The following is a 19,708-nucleotide window of genomic DNA, read 5'->3' on the forward strand; positions in this document are numbered from 1 at the left end:
TTGGGGTTGGCATCCTCAACGCGTCTCTGCTGATGTGTCCAAATATACCATGAACTAAAACCCAGCCATGGGATTGCTTGGTCGAAGCATAGATGTTTGTCTGTTTTGATAGCTAGTGTCAAAATTTGCAAGCCCCCCCCCCCCCAAAAAAAAGTGGCACAGTTTTATTCTTTTCTGTCTTCTTGCAAACGAAACAGATGGTTTTGGCAAATATTTTTGCACCTTTGTGGCCCAGGGAGGCCCCAACTCCTGGCCGCCCAAAAAAGGATTCTTGTAAGGCTGAAATAAACAAGTTTTGAAGATTCTGAAGTGCTGAACAGCTACAAGGTGATTTTTTTTTTTTACCTTTAAAAAGCATTTTGATTTTTAATATATATTATATAATAATTCAAATATATGGAAAAGTACAGAAAAATAATCACAGGCAATCAGCACCACCCTCCCTGCCCCCCCACCCCGATCTGCCTCAGATTAATTTTTCATTTCTCAGTTGCCCTCGGCAAAGCAATTCCACACTGGTTGCTGGCTTCCAGAACCCAGGGTGTGCAATTATTTTATTTTGAAATGAACTGTGTGAAAAAGGGATACATGGGCTTAATCAAGGTTTAAACCTTTTGCTCTTTGAAAGAGTTAAGAAAACAAAAGAGCAAGGCACACCTCGAGGAATTTTTTTGGGGTGCCTGGGTGGCTCAGTCCATACAGCATCCAGCTTCAGCTCAGGTCATGATCTCGCGGTTTGTGGGTTCGAGCCCCGCATCGGGCTCTGTGCTGACAGTTCTGAGCCTGGAGCCTGCTTTGGATTCTGTGTCTGCCTCTCTCTCTGCCCCTTCCCCACTTGCTCTGTCTCCTCTCTCTCTCAAAAATAAATTTAAAAAAAGAGGAATTTTTTGCAAAACATAACCAATAAAGAACCTGTATCCAGAATACATAAAGAATTCTAGTAGCTCAGTAACAAGACAACAGTCCACAATTCAGTAAAAAGCGGGCCAAGATTTGAACAGACGCCCTTCGCAAGAAGACACAGGAACGGGAAAGCAGCACCAGAAAAGATGCTCTACCTCCTTAGTCATCAGAAATGCAAAGTAAAACCACCGTAAGATCCACTGCGCATCCACTAGCACAGCTAATGCGGAAAATACTGGGGCGCCTGGGTGGCTCAGTTGGTTGAGTGTCCCTCTGTCTTCTGCTCAGGTCATGATCTCGCAGTTCGTGGGTTTGAGCCCCACATCGGGCTCACTGCTGTCAGCCTGTCAGCACAGAGCCTGCTTTGGATCCTCTGTCCTCCTCTCTTTCCATCCCCCACTTACACTGTCCCAAAAATAAATAATTTTTTTTTTAATTTAAAAATAAGGGCTGAAAATACCAAGGGTTGGCGAGGATGTGGGGCAACAGGAACTTTCCTGCATTTCCGGTGGGAATGCAAGATGCTGTAACCACTTTGGAAAACAGTATGCATGGGCTTCTAAAGTTAAATACACATTTACCATACAGACCAGCATTCCACTAGGAGTGGAAGAGAAACGAAAACATACATCCACAAAAAGTCATGCACACAGATGTTCCTAATAGCATTATTTGTTAACAGCCAAAAACCTGGAAACAACCCAAATGTCCATCAATTTGTGGATGGATAAACCAATTATGATACATCATACATTAGACTACTACCCAGCAATAAAAAAGAAAAAGATACTAATACACATACACATGGATGAATCTCAAAAACATTACGGTATAATGCAAATGACTATATACTATGTGATTCCATTTTTATGAAATTCTGGCGTAAGCAAAACTTGGCCCACTTGGGTCAAGGAAAATGGAAGGGAAAGGGAAAAGAAGGAACTTTGTTGGAGAGAGAGAACTATGTATCTTGATTATAGTGGTAGTTACGTGTTTGTATACAATAATCAGTATACATCCAATTGTGTACTTAAAATGGATGGATTTTATTCTGTGAAAATCATACTTTAGTAAACAAAACCGAAGAGAATTTTTTTTTAATTTTTAATTTTATCTTATTTATTTTTTTAGTTTTAGTGACTTCTTTATTTTTTAAGTTTATTTATTTATTTTGAGAGAGAGAGAGAGCACAATCGAGGGAGGGGCAGAGAGAGACAATCCCAAGCAGGCTGTCTACTGTCAGTGCAGAGCCAGACATGGGACTCAAACTCATGAACCGGGAGATCGTGACCTGAGCCGAAACTAAGAGTTGGACGCTTAACTGACTGAGCCACCCAGGAGCCCCATAAGTGGTTTGTTTGTTTTTTTTAATTTTTTTTTTAACGTTTTATTTATTTTTGAGACAGGGAGAGACAGAGCATGAACAGGGGAGGGTCAGAGAGAGAGGGAGACACAGAATCTGAAGCAGGCTCCAGGCTCTGAGCTGTCAGCACAGAGCCCAACGTGGGGCTCAAACTCATGGACCGAGAGATCATGACCTGAGCTGAAGTCGGCCGCTTAACCGACTGAGCCACCCAGGCGCCCCAGTATTTTTTTTTTTTAAATAAAATATGTGGATGTGATTTTAATTTGCATTTGTTGGGAGTCTCGTGGCATGGAACATGCCTGTGGAAGGAGAAAGGCATTTAAGGCAGGGGTGCGCCTTGAACAGGGTCCAGCGTGCTCATCTGTCAAAAGCAGACTTGAATCTTTCATTTGCTGTTGTGATTAGACAGCACATCAGGGTGCTGGACCCTTCTGTTCAGGCCCAGGATGGTGTTTCTGGCCATGTGTGGTCTGGTTGTTGTGGTCACTGGGATAACCTGGCGGGACCCACCGGAAGCTCCTCGGCCTCTCTCCGGGGACTGTGGCCTTTTTCCCTCCTGTGACCAGCCTGTGAACGGAGTAGCCGCACAGACCCGGAAACAGATTTCTGGGGCAGAAAGAAGCAAGTTAACGGCTATGAAACAAAAATGGTTGAGTTTGTGTGTTTGTCTTTTACTGTCTCAACATTTTATTGAGACCCTTTAAGAAAATATTGGAAGAATTATTCAGTCAACACCTGTATCCCCATCACCTAGATTTTACAATGACTATTTTGCTGTTTGCTTTGTCACACGTCTAACCATCTCTCTGTGTATCTCTCAATTCATATTGTTTCCACGCCTTTCGAGACCAGTGGCAAACTTTAGTTCCCATTCATTTGTTGTTTAAAGTTGACTTTTTGCTGAAGCTTGGCATACAGAAAATCGTTACACAGGCGTGACTTATGAAGAAATCACTGGCCATTGATGATTAAGTGAGTCTCCTGCCCCTTTCCTCTCTCCAGAGGTTGGGCAGTTGGGATGGGCTGAAAGGTCCAACCTTCTAATCATGCCTTGGGCTTTCTGGCAGCTAGATCCCATCCTGAAACCATCTGGAGACCTCAGCCATATCATTAGTATACAAGAAGACACTCACCAGTTGAAGATTCCATGGGTCTTAGAGGCTCTTGTGCCGTGAACCAGGGACTAAGACCAAATATTATAATAAAAGATGCTCCTATCATCCGTTTCACTTGGAAATTACAAGGGTTTTAGGAGCTCTGTGTCAGGAAGTGGCGGCAGAGACCAAATATGTATGTTTTATTATGTCACTTCATGTGCATTCATTTACATATTGTCTGTGACTCCTTTCTTTTAATGTTTGTTTACAGAGAGAGAGAGAGAGAGAGAGAGAGAGAGAGAGTAGAGGAGGGGCAGAGAGAGGAAGAGAGAGAATCCTAAGCAGGCTCTGTGCTGGCAGCCCAGGGTCCAACGTGGGGCTCGATCTCATGAACAGTGAGACCGTGACCTGAGCCAAAATCAAGAGTTGGACACGTAACCAGCTGAGCCACCCAGGCGCCCCTGTGGCTGCTTTCTGCTGCAATGGCGGGGTAGTTGCAACAGAGACTACAGTTGGCCCTTGAAGCCTAAAATATTTACTGTCTGGCTCTTTATGGAAAAAGTCTGCCTACCCTTCCCCTGATGTAACACCTCTGGGCTCTCTTTCATTCATCTTATTATTTGATTTATTCTCTGTTATTTTGTATCCACTCCTCCCAGGGAAGAGTTGACTTACCTGACTGGGAACAGTTTTCCTCTGGAGGTCCACAGCCTTCTGCTGGATGGGATTAAGGTGGGTCCCAGCCCTCCTCTCGCTGGGACCTACCTGCCTACGATGGGTGGGGAGGGGTGGGATTCTCTGTAGCTCCTTCAGGGCACCTGCTGTTCAGGCTTGGCCCTGCAGGGACAAGGCCTCCACTGGTTTTGGTCAGAGAAGTTTAATTCCAGAACAACTAGTAGGGCCAGGCCCCCTCCCACAGTCCAGCTGAACTACCAATCCAACCACTGTTTTGTTTGCACCTAACACAGTGTATCTAACCTGGCCCCATGAGAATCGCCAGGGGAGCATTTGAAAAACCCTGGAATCTAGCCCCTGACCCCAAACCAATCAACAGAATCTCTTGGACTGAGTTTCCAGGCACTAGGCTTTTTCAAAGCCTTCCAAGTGACTCACATGTCTGCGATATTTCTTCTTTATTTTCTCAATTGTTTCTCAATTATTTCTGAAGACTGGGAGGGGAAGATTCGATTAATTACCCCCTTGGAGGTTCAGCAGGTGTTTTGCAAATAGCTCTGAAGCCAGTTTGTAGCGAACATTTCCCCCAGAGGGATGCCAGCAGCTCAGAAACAAGTGTACAAAGATGATCCTCTTTCAGATACATACATTGTGGTTGTTCGTGTAAAAACAAGCACATTATATTATAGTCACACCTTTAAATGCTTCCTCCTAGACGGTGTGATTCACACCCAGAACTGAAAGTGATTCTTCCACCCATATGCCATCTTTATAAATGCAGGCTCCACATGGCTCAGTTTCCGCACAGAGGAGTGAAAAAGTGGACCAGCCGTGGTCCAAAGGAATTTCAAAGGGAATCTCAATCTTGAGTCCTATGTCTTGAGGAAGGTGGAAAAGACCTAATTCTAAGGCCACAGTGACAGTTCTCAGAGCCTCTTCCTCCACTCCCAGGTTTGTGGATTAATGAAGGGAAACCCCAGGCCACATGCTTTTCCCTTAAGGCAGGGTTGCTCATTCTCAGTGCTTGCGGGCGTTTGGGGCCAGATGATCCTTTGTTGTGAGGCTGTCCTGAGTACAGTAGGGTGTTGAGCTGTATTCCCCCTCTGGTTGTGACAGTCCAGATGTCTCCTAACTTTGCCAAATTTGGGGAACAGAACAGGCCCAGCTGAGAACCACTGCATGAAAGGAATTGAACAACTCGTTAAGCTCGTATATATCCTGTAGACCTGGCCAAAAGGGACTTCCACCCTGGGCCTTGTGCTTTCTTTCTTTTTTTTTTTTTTTTTTTTTAATTTTTTTTCATGTTTATTTCTTTTTGAGAGAGAGAAAAACAGAGCATGAGTGGGGGAGGGGCGGAGAAAGTGGGGGGAGACACAGAATCCAAAGCCAACTCCAGGCTCCAAGCTGTCAGCACAGAGCCCGACACAGGGCTCAAACTCACGAACTGCAAGACTCTGAGCCGAAGTCAGATGCTCAACTGACCGAGCCACCCAGGTGTCCCTGGGCCTCGCGCTTTCAGTGGGGTGAGAGGTCTGAAGGCAAGTCCAAGGAGTCAAGGTAACATGCCCACCGCACGCTCGGGGCTCTCTCTAGCGCATCCTCAGGAAAGCAGGCCATGACGGTAGTGTGTGGGCCCAAGGAGACAATAATAGTACTCACCTTGTAAATAGAGTTGTGGGAATGAAATCATTAGTGTCATCACGAATCCCTAGAACGGGGGCTGACACACCATATGCACTGTTTTTCGTATCGACAGTCGGTAGACATAAGACAACTTCCTTGTCTGCTGCCTACCTAAAGAAGTAGCCATTCAGATGCTGGAGGCAGACCTGCTGAAGCCCAGAGAGATGATGGGAAGGTCTCCAACATGGCGCCTCACACACCAGCTGGAGGGCCTAACTCCCCTATAAACACATTCACATGCAAAATATTTCTACTCCCAATCTTGTTGTCATATATCAGGGTCCGTGGAAGGGGGAATGGGTGAGACTTTTCCTTCTAAGAGAAGAAGTGATGTTGAGCTCTGAATGTCCGTCCTTTTTGCCACAGGCAGGCTCTGTGACCTTGGGCGCTCAACCTCCTAACCCCTCTGAGCCTCTAATTCTCTGTCTGCAAAATGGGGATATAAACAGTACCTTCTCTGATAGGAATGTGGTGGGGATTGAGTCAAAAAATGTATATAAACTACTTTTTTCATTGCCTAGCTACAGGACTCAGGATTTGGTATTGCTGATTTTTAATTACAATAACATTGTTATCTAAATTGTCCTTGTGACTGTCGGAAGGAAAAACATGGAGAAGAACTCGCTGTTTGAATAGCTGCTATGAATCACAAAATGAAACCTCACCCTTAAGTCATGGATGAAACTTCTTAGAACCAAAGGAATGTTACAGTTGAAAAGGGCCTTAAAACCTAAATAGACATACTCGTTGTAAAAACGGGAAAACTGAGGCCCAGGGAAGGGATATGATTTACCTAGTTTTGAAGAAACATCTGAAACATTCAGAGAGAAAAAGAAACAAAAGGGAGTGCTATAGTTTGAGGAAGTTTTGCAAAGGTTGACAAGAGAATGGGTACCATCTTTGTTGGGGTGCGTCTGAGCTGGCCAGTGGGGAGGAGAGACAGGAGGAAACAGGGCCAGGGTGACTGCTTTGGGGCTTCTCTGAGGGTTGAGGTAACTCTTGAACATCTAGACAAAGTCTGGGGATCCCTCCGTGCTGAGGAATTAGGGAGGACTGGAAAACAGCCCAGGATGGGTTTTGCTGGCTTCATGCATTTTTTTTTTTTCAGAAGTGAGGGAACAGCTCAACTCAGCACCCAACAGGTGGACTACAGGGTCTGTGACGAGGTGGGGCTCTGACCGTGACCTGAGAGCACCCCTGCACTGTGCTGTCAGCCTTGAGGCTGCACATGGGGTATCACCTTGGGAACCATACATGCAAAATGGGGAGCTGTTGAGATTTTTTTTTTTTTTTTCCTTTTAATTTGCAGTGTTTATGACACCCACACGCTAAGTCATCCAGCTTCCCTTCCAGACCAGCTGCCTTGGCAAACTCAGTTAACAACCCAAGAGTTTAGCTCTTGGGGGGTAGAACAGCTTCATTTTCACAGCAAATATCAACATGTGAAAGCCTTAGCTTGCTCCTGACTCACTCAGGGCACCCAGATTTTGACTGGAGCAGTGGGCAATCTCCCTGCACCTCCCTGCACCTCAGTCTCCCCAGCTGTAAAGTGGGCCAGTGATAGCAACTGACTCAGAGCCGTGGTTCTCAATGGAGAAGGGTTGGATGCTGCTGCTGGGGGATGTGTGACAGTGTCTGGAGATAACTTTGTGTTGTCACAACTGGGGAGGGGACTGCTTGCTAATGACATCCGGTGCTCAGAGGTGCTTCTGAACATCCTGCAATGCTCAGAACAGCCCCACAACACAGAATGATCTGGTCCCAAATGTCACTAGTGCTAAGGGTGAGAAGCCTCACTCTAGAGGGTTGATAGGAGATTTCACAAGTTAATCCACATGATGTGCTTAGCCCTGGACCATGCATATGGTAGGTGCTTAATAAAGGGGCGTTACTCTCCATGCTCCTTCGAAGCCTGGTCCTTGAGCCCAGTGGGTGCCTCTCATCATGCTTTGGCTTTGCCAGAGTTCTTTCCCTCGCCTGAATTGCCATGGTGAGTGGTGCCACAGAGGCAGACAGATTTGTTGATAATTCTTTAGAGATAAGTTGAGCCTAAAATTCTAGGATGTGGAACGTGCCAGGTGTACCCAAGCCCTGTCTGAGGATGGAACTGGACTTTGGTGGCTCATCTGTCTGCACAGAGGACCGTCCCCAGAGACAGAAGCATCAGGGTGCTTGAGATTTGTCAAGGCTAGGGAGAGAACACAGTGTGACTGACAGGTGACAGCATGTTGCTGGGCAAGGTGGCAGCTCTGCTCTATAACCATGGGGGAAAAGGGCACTAAAGGGGTTTTGTGTGAGTAAATCTTCCACTGACTGGACCCTCTCCCCTTTGACTTTTAAAAAGGCTTTAAAATTTTAACTGTGCTTAATAGAAAACTTTTCATACTTTCTTTGACCCGCTAACTGGAAAACTGAACTTTCTGACTGATTCGGAGCCATAGCTGTAAAAATAAATGGTTACAAAGTGAATATCCCTTGGCTGGATGAAGGAGTACAGGGTTGTTTGCCCGTTTACGAAGTGGCTCCCTTCCCCTGTACCTTTTTTTTATAACTTTTTTTTTTTTTAAGTTTATGTATTTATTTGAGAGACACAATGCGAATGGGGAAGGGGCAGAGAGAGAGAGAAAAAGAATCCCAAGCAGAGCCCAGCATGGAACTTGAACTCACAAAACCGTGAGACCATGACCTGATCCAAAACCAAGAGCCACCCAGGCTCTTAACCAAGGCTGAGCCACCCAGGTGCCCCTCCTGTAGTTTTTTTTTTTTAATGTTTATTTATTTTGAGAGAGAGTGTGTGTGAGCGAGTGGGGGAGGGGCAGAGAGCACAGAGAGAGAATCCCAAGCAAGTTCCACGCTCAGTGCAGAGCCCAACGCCGGGCTCAATCTCACAACTGCGAGATCACAACCTGAGCCCGTGTCTAGGGGCGGTCGCTTAACCGACTGAGCCACCCAGGTGCCCCTCTGCTGTACTTTTTAAAGTTCTTGTATCTGTCTGCTAGTCACAATCCACTAAATTAATTTAAATTACTGCACATGGGGAAATCAGATGACCAAGCTTATTCGGAGTATGTCTGAATCCACGAAGAGGAAGTAGATTCTTAGAGAATATGTGAGGAGCCCTCTCTATGGGTTTGACGCACGGGCTTGGAATCTGTTCTGACTATTGTGATGCCTTTGTGCTACCACGGTGCAGGTCATTGGAAAGTTGCTTTCAGATGACTAGGGTACATCGTCCACTAATACTAGTGACTGTAGTAGCATGAGTCCCCAAAACAACCAGTAGGAATATTTGGGGATGCCTTACAACGACATTGCCGATTGTGATTATTCCTAAAGAGGAAGAAAGCAGGGATCTAGTTACGAAGAACTGGCTCCCTTCACGGGGTATTTGCTGCAGATATTCAAGTTTTGTCACAACGAGCTCAGTGACTTGGTTTCCTTATCTGTAAAATGGAGGGGTTGGGGTATCCAGCCCACTGTCTCTGGGCCCCTTTCTGGATTCTACGTGTATCTGGTCTTAAGTCCCCGTTTCTCCAACAACACGCTCCCTAGAATTCACAGTGGTGGCAAATCTTGATACTCTCCCAGGCCACTTTTTTATAATAGAAGTCATTAGTTTTATTCCGCTCTGGCTTACTGTCATTTGCATTTTATTTATTTATTTTTTTTAATTTTTTTTTTCAACGTTTATTTATTTTTGGGACAGAGAGAGACAGAGCATGAACGGGGGAGGGGCAGAGAGAGAGGGAGACACAGAATCGGAAACAGGCTCCAGGCTCTGAGCCATCAGCCCAGAGCCCGACGCGGGGCTCGAACCCACGGACCACGAGATCGTGACCTGGCTGAAGCCGGACGCTTAACCGACTGCGCCACCCAGGCGCCCCTCATTTGCATTTTAAATGTTCGATTTCTAAAAGACTGTTAAGATTGCCATAACTTTACCCAATGGTGTGCGAGTGCTGAAGCCTGCCAGTTAACTCAGATGGTCACGGCAGCTACTGTTTCCCCGTCAGAAAGGCTGAATCACTGAGGAGCGCCTGCCTTTCGAGGGCCAAATGATTCACGGAGCCAAGTTACTTTGCAAAGTGGGCTAAGGAGCGTAGGATATTAGACTTCCTTTTAGTCTTCTTCCCCTTCTGGCGATTTAGATGTGGATTCTCTAATGGCAACTTGTTTTTCTCTTGTTTTCTTTCCAAAGCAATATGTACTTGGAAGAAGTGCAAACTGTACATACTTATATAATACAGAAGGCAAAAAGTTCCCTGTTTTCCCTCTCTAGAGAGAGCCACTCTCAACAGTTTGGTGAAATTCCTCCAGACTGTTTTCTATTCTATATATTAACACTTTTTTAACAAAAAAAGAGAGTGTGTTTATGTATACTATTTTGCATCTTCTTTTGTCTCCTAGCAATATGCCTTGGAGATTTTTCCATCTCATATATATATAGGTCTATCTCATTTTTAACAGTGACATTGGTTTCCATGGCATTATTACATCAGGATGATTTAATTAGTCTCCTCCAATCCTACTCTGGATGCCTCCCAAAGCTGATCTGAAGACAATGACTTGGGTTCAGGTAAACTACTAAGGAGGTGATCCCAGGAAGTATTGACAGGAAAGTGAGGAAGTGAGGCAGAAAAGGGAGGCAAGCCAATCAGGACATTTGGTAAGTGGATAACTGCAGCTTGGAAGGTCCCTAAGACCATGAAGTGATTGGCTGGAAGCATTCACCAACTTAGAAAAGCTATTATTATTATTTTTCTTATGTTTATTTATTTTTGAGAGAGAAAGAGTGTGAGCGGGGAAGGGGCAGAGAGGGAGGGAGACAGAAGATCTGAAGCGGGCTGTGCTGGTAGCAGTGAGCCCGATGTGGGGCTCGAACTCATGAGATCATGACCTGAGCCGAAGTCGGATGCTCGGACTACTGAGCCACTGAGGTGGCCCTAGAAAAGCTATTATACTCACGGTTATGGTTTATTACAGAAAAAGGAAACAGACTCAAATCAGCAAAGGAAAGAGGCACACAGGGCAGAGTGCAGGAGAGACCAGACCAGAGTTTACAGTCACCCTCTCCCAGTGGGGTTGTAAGGACAGCACTTAATTGTCCCAGTTAAGTGGAAACACACTTGGAGGGTTGTCAACCAGAGAATTTCACTCAAGCCTTGATGTCTGGGATACTGATTAGGGGATCAGTCACATAGGCATCCCAGTGGCTGGCTGACCCTAGTCTCCAGCCCCTGCTATTGAGTGGCCCAAGCATTACGCCAGAAATCATAGTTAGCACAGACTGGCATGGCCCAGGCAGAGGGCTCTATGTGCTTGAGGTAGAACACGACCCACAGAGGCTTTGGGTGGCCCCTAGGGTGGGCCGAGGGGGTGGACAGAGGACCACAGCCTCAGCTACGTTTCTTCATGGACATTTTGATTATTTCCATTTTTCATTCTTTTTAAAATGTATTTATTTATTTTATTTTAGAGAGAGTGTGGGAGCAGGGGATGGGGGGTGGGAGGGAGAGAGAATGAATGAATGAATGAATGAGTGAATGAATGAATGAATCCCAAGCAGGCTCCATGCTCAGCACAGAGCCCAACATGGGGCATGATCCCATGACCCTAGGATCCCAACCTGGGCCGAAATCGAGAGTCTGATGCTCAACCGACTGAGCCACCCAGATGCCCCTCCATTTTCCATTCTTACAATGCTCTAGAGCAAGTCAGCAAACTTTTCCAGAAAGGGCATGAGACAAACTACTTTCAGCTTTCGGGGCCACACAATCTTTTTTGCAGGTCCTCAGCTCTGCTACTGTAGTGTAATGACAGCCACAGACATTATGTAAACAAATGGATTTGACTGGGTTCCGATAAAACTTTATTTACAGGGGCACCTGCTGACTCAGTCGGTTTAGTGTCTGACTCTTGATTTCATGCAGGTCAGGATCTCACAGTCATGAGATCAAGCCCTGCATCGGGTTCCTTGCAGGGTGTGGAGCCTGCCTAAGATTCTCTCTCTCCCTCTGCCCCTCCCCTGCTTGCATGCACTGGCACATGCTCGCTCTCTCAAAAAAATAAATAAAAATTTTATTTACAAAAACAGGTATTAGGCCAGATTTGGCTTAAAGGCTCTAATATCCAGATATTTTCCAATATCTAATATCCAGAATATACCCTTGTATGTATATCTTTGTGCAGATAAATCTATGAGATAAATTCGTAAGAAATAGAATTGCTGGATCACAAGTTATAACATTTTTATTTTGAGTAGATACTGTGAACCTCTCTCAAAAGTTGAACCAACTTCCTCTTTCACCAACAGTGCATGGGAGTGTTTGAGATTTCCTTTCTTTATTAAAACCCCTTTCCCAAGGAAAACCTACATTCCATTTACTAGGATGTATTTCCTTTTTCCTTCTTGAGCTTTGGAGAGGCAGAGGAAGGTAGAACATTCTGCCCCCAAGGAATGCCTGGAGTGGCCTCATGGTAGTTATCTTGCTTTACCAAGGCCCACAGAGAAGGGCACTCTGGTAACTTGTTTTTGTTTGGTGAGATCAAACCTTACACTGCCCACAAAGCATGGTTCAAAACAATCCTGAGTGTTACCCTTTCAAAAAAAACATCAATGCATCAGAGAGCTCCTTAGTAATGTCTTATTAAGCAAAGATTCCAGTCCTGATTTCTCCCTTCTGTAAGGGATCTTCACATAAACAAGATTACCCACGCATACTGAACACTTTACCAAGTTACAAAAAATATACGTGGTCCAATTTTCGTCCACGTTACTGACAGGTGCTGGACACTTGAGTGGTGCTAGACCTGATTGGTACAGGCTAGCCTTGTTCATCCTGGGCCTTTTTGGTATTTAGACAATGGATGGGGTTTTGGGGTTTTGTTTTTCCACTTTTCTTTTTTTCTTCCCATTTCCCCCTCCCCAATTTTCATCATTTAGAATTCTTGGTATGAACCTCACAGGGGAGAACAGAGGCTCATTAGCATTCAAGTTCTGTTTTTGGCTGCATATTTTAGCTGGTTTATTTGATAATCGGCATCCCTCCTGGGATCCAGCCCGCTTTTGCTCGGCTCATGCTGGGTGATATTTCCCATTCTGCAGTCCTTCATTTATAACACAGACACAGCCTGCTTTCCCGTTAGCGAGATGGCATGCCCGGACTACCCACACGCAGATAAAGAATTAGGCAGAACTTGGCCGAGAAGATAAATCAAGCTAACTATCTCATTAGGCTTGAAAGACACAAATTAAGCTTGCATTAGAATTAACAGGGAAGCCTTCCAAAGAGACACACATTACAACAAGGGGTAGAAGACATTGCCATGGCCGTTTCTCTCAGGAAACTTGCCTTCATGGCCTGGAACAGAGGAAACATAAAATCTCTTTTATAAAAGGTCCACAGACAGGGGCGCCTGGGTGGCTCAGTCAGTTGAGCGTGCGACTTTGACTCAGGTAGTGGTCTCGTGGTTGATGAGTTCAAGCCCTACATCTGGCTCTGTGCTGACAGCTCAGAGCCTGGAGCCTGCTCCGGATTCCCCCTCTCTCTGCCCCTCTCCCGCTTATGCTGTGTCTCTATCTCAAAAATAAATAAACATTAAAAAAAAATTTTTTTAAAAGGTCCACAGACAGAAATGTGGGATCAAAATAGCAGGATAACATTCATTGAGTGCTTATCTAGGTACTGTGTGCTGAGAGCATTCCACACATTATCTCACTGAAACCTCACGGTGACTTGTGAGGTCAGGTACTATCACGATTACTGTTGCGGGGTGCCTGGGCGGCCCAGGTGGTTAAGCGTCCGACTCGTGATTTGGGCTCAGGTCAAGATCTCACACTTTGTGAGTTTGAGCCCCAGGTCGGGCTCTGTGCTAAGAGCGTGGAGCCTGCTTGGGATTCTCTTTCTCCCTCTCTCTGCCCCTCCCTCCTGCTCACTCCCTTTCTCTCTTTTGAAATAAATAAATAAACATTAAAAAATTCTTTCCCTCCCCCCCCCCCCAAAAAAAGGTTCCTGTATCACCTAGGAGGAAACTGAGTCTCAGTCTGCATTTGTCCCAGGGTCCTAGAGCTGGCAAATGATCGCCCAGGATGTCTGGCCACGTGGCCCGCAGTGGTTCATCCAGCATGAACTGGCCCCCCAGGGAACATTGGCCCCACCTGGAGACACGTTGGGTTCTGACAGCTCCTGGCATGTAGTGTGTAGAGGCCGGAGGCGCTGCTAACCATCCTGCAGGGCACAGGACAGCCCCCATGACAAAGAATTACCCGACCCCAAATGTCAGCAATGCCATGAATGAGAAGCCCCGGGTTAAGTCCGCGGCCAGCCTCCAGTGACGGCTGACTGTCCCGCTAGAAGTCCCCAGCTGTAGTGCTCCGCGGACGGTGGGGTGGGGCGACGGCCGTAAGTTTGAAGCTGCACGTTGGAGGGTATGCGGCTGTCTGGTGGAGCCACGACAAAGTCTGAGCGGCGGCAACACGCCTGGTGTGGTGAGGGCCACCTGGTGCCACGGGAGTGAAGGGACCACGAGAGGAGGGGATGAGGGACGGGGGGAGTTCTCACCGATAAGAGAAACAGATGGTGCCCGAAAGCAGGAGCCCGTGTCTGCAGCGGAGGACCGTGTAGACTAACGACCTCTGTCTTGTTCTTGCCCCCCTGTTCCGTTCTCCTCCTTCCTCACGACCTCCCCCCTGCCACCCCCGCCCCTCTGGCTCCCCAGTGTTCGGCCACAACATGAAGAGCAGCAACGACTTCATCGGAAGAATTGTCATCGGCCAGTATTCTTCGGGCCCCTCCGAGTCCAACCACTGGCGACGGATGCTCAATACTCACCGCACTGCCGTGGAGCAGTGGCACAGCCTCAGGTCCCGGGCTGAGTGTGACCGTGTGTCCCCTGCCTCGCTGGAGGTGACCTGAGGGCTGCAGGAAAAGCAGCTTTCGTTTGTTTAAAAAAAAAAAAAAAAAAAAAAAGGGAAGAAAATTTAAGACAGAAAAAAATGTGTCACATGCCTGTTACATCCACACTTACACACTCACAACACACACACACACACACACACACACACACACACCCTAAATCCTCTCAGAACAGAGAGGAAGCTGACTACTGAACACAAAATGGCTGCCCTCAATGAGCAAGGCCTGAGAACTTTCTGGAAACCCCATCTATATGTCACAAGCTGACTGGGCTCTGCCGTGAGACTCATTGGCAGTGTTTGTTCCTGTTGATACCCCTGCCTCAAAATGCACTTTCCACCCTCAGGCCAGAGAAAGGGCCTCTTCAAGGGCGCCAGCCTCCTTTGAGATGAAATTCTGCAAGAGCGTGGCCACTGTGTGGGAGGCCCGACCCCCATGTCCAAAATGCACACCCGCTGACTGGGTGACTTCTGAGCAGGCCGCTGATCCCTGGGGTTCTTCCAACCTGATACCTTTCCCCCAAAGTGTAAGTACTTTGCCTTCTCTTTAGTGGACGTGATAGATTAGACTATTTGGAGAAAACAAATGGCAACAAAAAATATTCCAGTGTAAGAAACTTCCCTGGCTTCACTGAATTTGTCCTTGTGTTAGCTTATTCCTGGGGACCCCCTGTGGGTACGTGTGTGGATGTTCTCACGTGGGTGCCCTCACAGGTGAACGTGTGTGTGTGTCCCCATGTGTCCTCTTGGTGAGCACCTCCGTCCTGAGCTCTCCCTTCTCTCTGCCTCTCCCTGTGAAATTTCACCCAGTGTCCTCCCGTCTGTCAAGACCCCACCTTCAGTAACAGCATGTGCGTATGTCAAGTAAATAGAATATGATAGAGCAAAAGTAACCTTCTTTGACCGAATCCTGGTAACAGTGACACACAGAAGACCTGCAAAGGACAGTTACGCGGATTAAAATGGCCACCGCACCCCCCATCCACGATGACTTCTTCCTTGTCATACTCCGAGGATCTCTCTGTGTTTGTGTGTGAACCAAAGTCATTTTTCTCATGCTAAGGAATTAGTGTAGTTAGGCTAGATCTCTCCCCGTTGGATGCTTCTGTATCTTTCCCACAGCCTATTGTCTGGCATAATGGGGAGCTATTTATTGAAATTAAAGATTATTTATTTGTGCCATGCATTTGAGTTCTCTTTTTCTTCATGAACACGGGGCATAAAGCGTGCGAGGGTGTTTTGGTTACTACTGCTGTGTAACAAACCATCCCAGCAATTCAGAGCACTGGTATCGCCTGGAGGTCAAGGGCAAAAGGCAGGAGGGCTAGGTTAAGCTTCTTAGGAGGAAAAAAGAGCACTTTCCTTCTCTATTAAATGACTTCCTTGGGGCGCCTGGGTGGCTCAGTCGGTTAAATGTCTGACTCTTTGTTTCGGCTCAGGTCAGGATTTCACGGTTTATGGGTGTGAGCCCTGTGTCAGACTCCGTGCCCTCTCTCTTTCTCTCTCTCTCTCTGCCCCTCCCCTGCTCGCTGTCTACGTCTCTTTCTCAAAATAAATAAATAAACATTTTAAAAATGCATTGGAGAAATGAAATGAAATGGCTTTCTTCCCATGGTTGTCCAGAAGAGGGTAAAAGCATGAGAGAAACAGGGAGTGAGGGAAGGTGGGTACACAGCAGGCGTTTGGCACTAGAGATGAGGTGATAACCGTGTTCGGGCCCCTGGGCTTTGGAGCCATAGAAGCCACGGTTCAAGTCGTGGGCCCACCGCTCCCTAGCCACGTGTCCTCCAAGCCTCACGACTTCTCTGGGCTTCGGTCCCCTCGTTGTCTTAGTTAAGATCACCTCAAAGGCAGACCTCGAAGTAAGGGCTTGGATGCAGCTTGGGCGCTGGGGTGGTGACCGCCCCGGAAGCCTAAGTGGAAGAGTAAGAGGAGAAAAGCTGATGAAGGCTGCATCGACCGGCACTGCGGGCAGCTGGGGCTCAGTCATGCTGGGGACCCCACAGAACACACTTGAGAACGATCGCAATGGGGAAACTGGAATATTTAACTGCTGACCCTCATCCCTCAGGGCCCGAGGGTTGTCGCTGGAGACCTTAAACATTTGGCACTTTAGGACGGTCCCGTGTGGGCTCAGAAAGCTTCAGTAGCACCAAGAAATCCTCAGGCAGAGAGAATGAGGGGCATGTGATCGGCCGGGTGTGTGGCCTATGGGCACTGCCAGCTGTCCTGTCTGAAATAGGGTGACAGTTCCCCCCCAGTACGGCTCATGCGAGGATCTGCCTGGACGATGCTCGCACAGCCTAAGCATGCGGTGCGTCCTGGCTCTTCCCAGGAGGCATGCGTCAGACGACGTTTGCTGGTTGACCGGAGGGGACGGTTGTAGGACGGATGTCAGAGCCGTCCACGTCTCTGAGGAGAGAGTTTGTCAGGGACGAGGGAAATGTGTTGGAAGGTGAAGGAATGACTTGGTTTCTATAAAACTTGAGCCCCAGGTGCCCTGGCCGGGGCTCCCCATTTGTTTTCGTTAGCATCTTCCTCCTCCTCAGCGAGAAGGTGGGAAAGGAGATTCACGGGCCACCTACACACCCTCTTTGGGGCCTGGGGACCCAAGTTCAAGGGGAGGAGGTAGGGCAGGAGCAGTGCTGTGAAGTTTAGAAGGCGAGTCTGTTTTCCCACCCCCGGTCCTTGAGTCCTCTCGGCTCTTGGGACCCAGAGCCTCTTAGGATTTCAGCCCACCCCCTGGGACTTGACATGTGCTGTGACCTGTGGCAGCCCTGCTCAGACATGATGAGTCCCGGGGCGCCAGGAAGGTCTATTTGGAGCACTGATAGGGGATTTTTTTCCAGAAAGCTGGGATCACTGCAGGGGAATGAAGAAAAGGATTCCTTTCCTTTCTGGGTGACCTGTCTTCTACTGCCAGTGGGGTACCTGCCCTTTTTCATGTTCAAAAAGACCATTTAAAATAACTCGGGAATTGGGGTGCCTGGCTGGCTCAGTAGGTAGAGCATGCAACTCTTGATCTTGGAGTTGTAGGTTTGACCCCACCGTGGGTGTAGAGATTACCTAAAAATAAAATCTTTTAAAAAAAATAGAGGCACCTGGGTGGCTCTGTCGGTTAAGCGTCCAACTTCAGCTCAGGTCATGATCTCACAGTTCACGGGTTTGAGCCCCACGTCAGACTCTGTGCTGACAGCTCAGAGCCTGGAGCCTGCTTCGGATTCTGTGTCTCCCTCTCTCTGCCCCTCCCCCATTTGTTCTCTCTCTCCCCTCTCTGTCTGTCTCTCTCTCTCTCTCAAAAATAAACACTAAAAAATATTTTTAAATAAATAAAAGCTAAGAAACTAAAGGACATGGTTGATAGATGATAGGTAGGTAGGTAGATAGGAAGGAAAGAGGGAGGGAAGGAAGGAAGGAAGGGAGGGGAGGGGAGGGGAGGGGAGGGAGCAATCTTCACTGAGTCCTCAGGTCACCATGAGCACAGTGTGTGTGAATGTGTGTATGAGTGGCTGGGGCGGGGATGGGGCAGTAATGCCATCACACAATAAATACAGCTTTAGGAAGACAAAATATATATACTATGTTATGATGAGATCTCTATTACAACCTCCAAATCACAGCAAAGATCGTATTTGTTAAGGAAATTACCTACCTTCTGGTCAGTATATTGAGGTCTAAAGCAGAGGTTGGCAAACTACTGTTTGGCAAACAAGCCCACTGCTCATTTTTGTAAATGAAGTTTTATTGGCATCCGACCAGGCCCGTTCCTAGTCTTTGGCACAGGTGAGTAGTTGTGACAGGGTCCCCGTGGCCTGCAAAGCCTGAAATACTTGCCCTGTGGCTCTTTACAGAAGTTGAAGTTATAGTAATGTAGGATGAGTAGGTCTAGAGAGCTAACGTACAGCATGATGCATATAGGTAAATAACACTGGACCGAATACCGAAATTTGCTAAGAGAGTAGATTTCAGGTGCTCTCATCACCAAAAAGAAGGTAACTATGTGAGGAGATGATAAATAGTTTGACTGTAATATCATTTCACTGTGTATGTGTGTATCAGGTCATCACACTGCATACCTTAAATACATACAATTTTTAAAAAAATTTTTTTCAATGTTCATTTTTGACAGAGAGAGAGACAGAGCATGAGCAGGGGAGGGGCAGAGAGAGAGGGGAGACCCAGAATCTGAAGCAGGCTCCAGGCTCTGAGCTGTCAGCACAGAGCCCGATGCGGGGCCTGAACTCACGGACTGTGAGATCATGACCTGAGCCAAAGTCGGATGCTTAACCGACTGAGCCACCCAGGAGCCCCAGTATCTTTCATGTTTCAAAAGAATTTCCAGTGGCCTGTGTCTGACCACCCTCCTCCCCACTTAGTGGGTTCACACTCTGAACGTGCTTGATTTCCGTGACAGCAGGGACCCCGAAGTGCAGTGCACCCGATGACGGAGAGTAAGGAGAAATTATCCAAACTTTATGTTTTGTTATCAATCTTAAAAAAAAAAATTGTTGGAGCACCTAGGTGACTCAGTATGTTAACTGTCCGACTTCGGCTCAGGTCATGATCTCACTGCTCTTGAGTTCGAGGCCCACGTCAAGCTCTGTGCTGACAGCTAGGAGCCTGGAACCTGCTTTGGATTCTCACTCTCCAGCTCTCTCTCCCCCTCCCCTGCTCATGCTCTATCTCTGTATCTCTCTGTCTCTGTCTCTCTTTCAAAAATAAAAAAACTTTTTTAAAATTCTCAATTTGGGGGCAGAGTATTCTGTAAGACCTGATATATTAGCACAGTAAGTAATCCACACACATCACTTATATAATAAATGTATGTCATTCCTAAATAAATACACGTGCATGTGCTGGGATGTGCACCAGCACCCGGTTATGAGGCAACTGGTAGATATGAGGCATGCTGTAGGCTGAAACTGAGCCTAAGCTGTGCTCGGAGCCTGAGTCAGGCTTTGGCAGGCCCCCCGTGCCCCCCCCCCCCCCGCCCCGGCCCAGAGCCAGCAGGGCAACGCACGCTGCGTGGGCACAAGCTAAGTTAGAAGTTATGCCTCACAGGCACAGCCG

General features: G+C 47.1%; 1 protein-coding gene across 1 annotated transcript in view; it reads left to right on the plus strand.

The window, feature by feature from the left end:
* The window catches only part of SYT17 (synaptotagmin 17), an 83,547-nt gene extending 67,723 nt beyond the window's left edge, over positions 1-15,824 (plus strand). The window contains exon 8 of the mRNA XM_043560428.1: positions 14,443-15,824. Within this exon, the coding sequence (XP_043416363.1) occupies positions 14,443-14,639 (197 nt within the window). The 3' untranslated portion in view covers positions 14,640-15,824. The remainder of the gene's footprint in view (positions 1-14,442) is intronic.
* The last annotated feature ends 3,884 nt before the right edge of the window (positions 15,825-19,708 follow it).

Source organism: Prionailurus bengalensis, chromosome E3, assembly GCF_016509475.1.
Source record: "Prionailurus bengalensis isolate Pbe53 chromosome E3, Fcat_Pben_1.1_paternal_pri, whole genome shotgun sequence".
Classification (NCBI taxonomy): domain Eukaryota; kingdom Metazoa; phylum Chordata; class Mammalia; order Carnivora; family Felidae; genus Prionailurus; species Prionailurus bengalensis.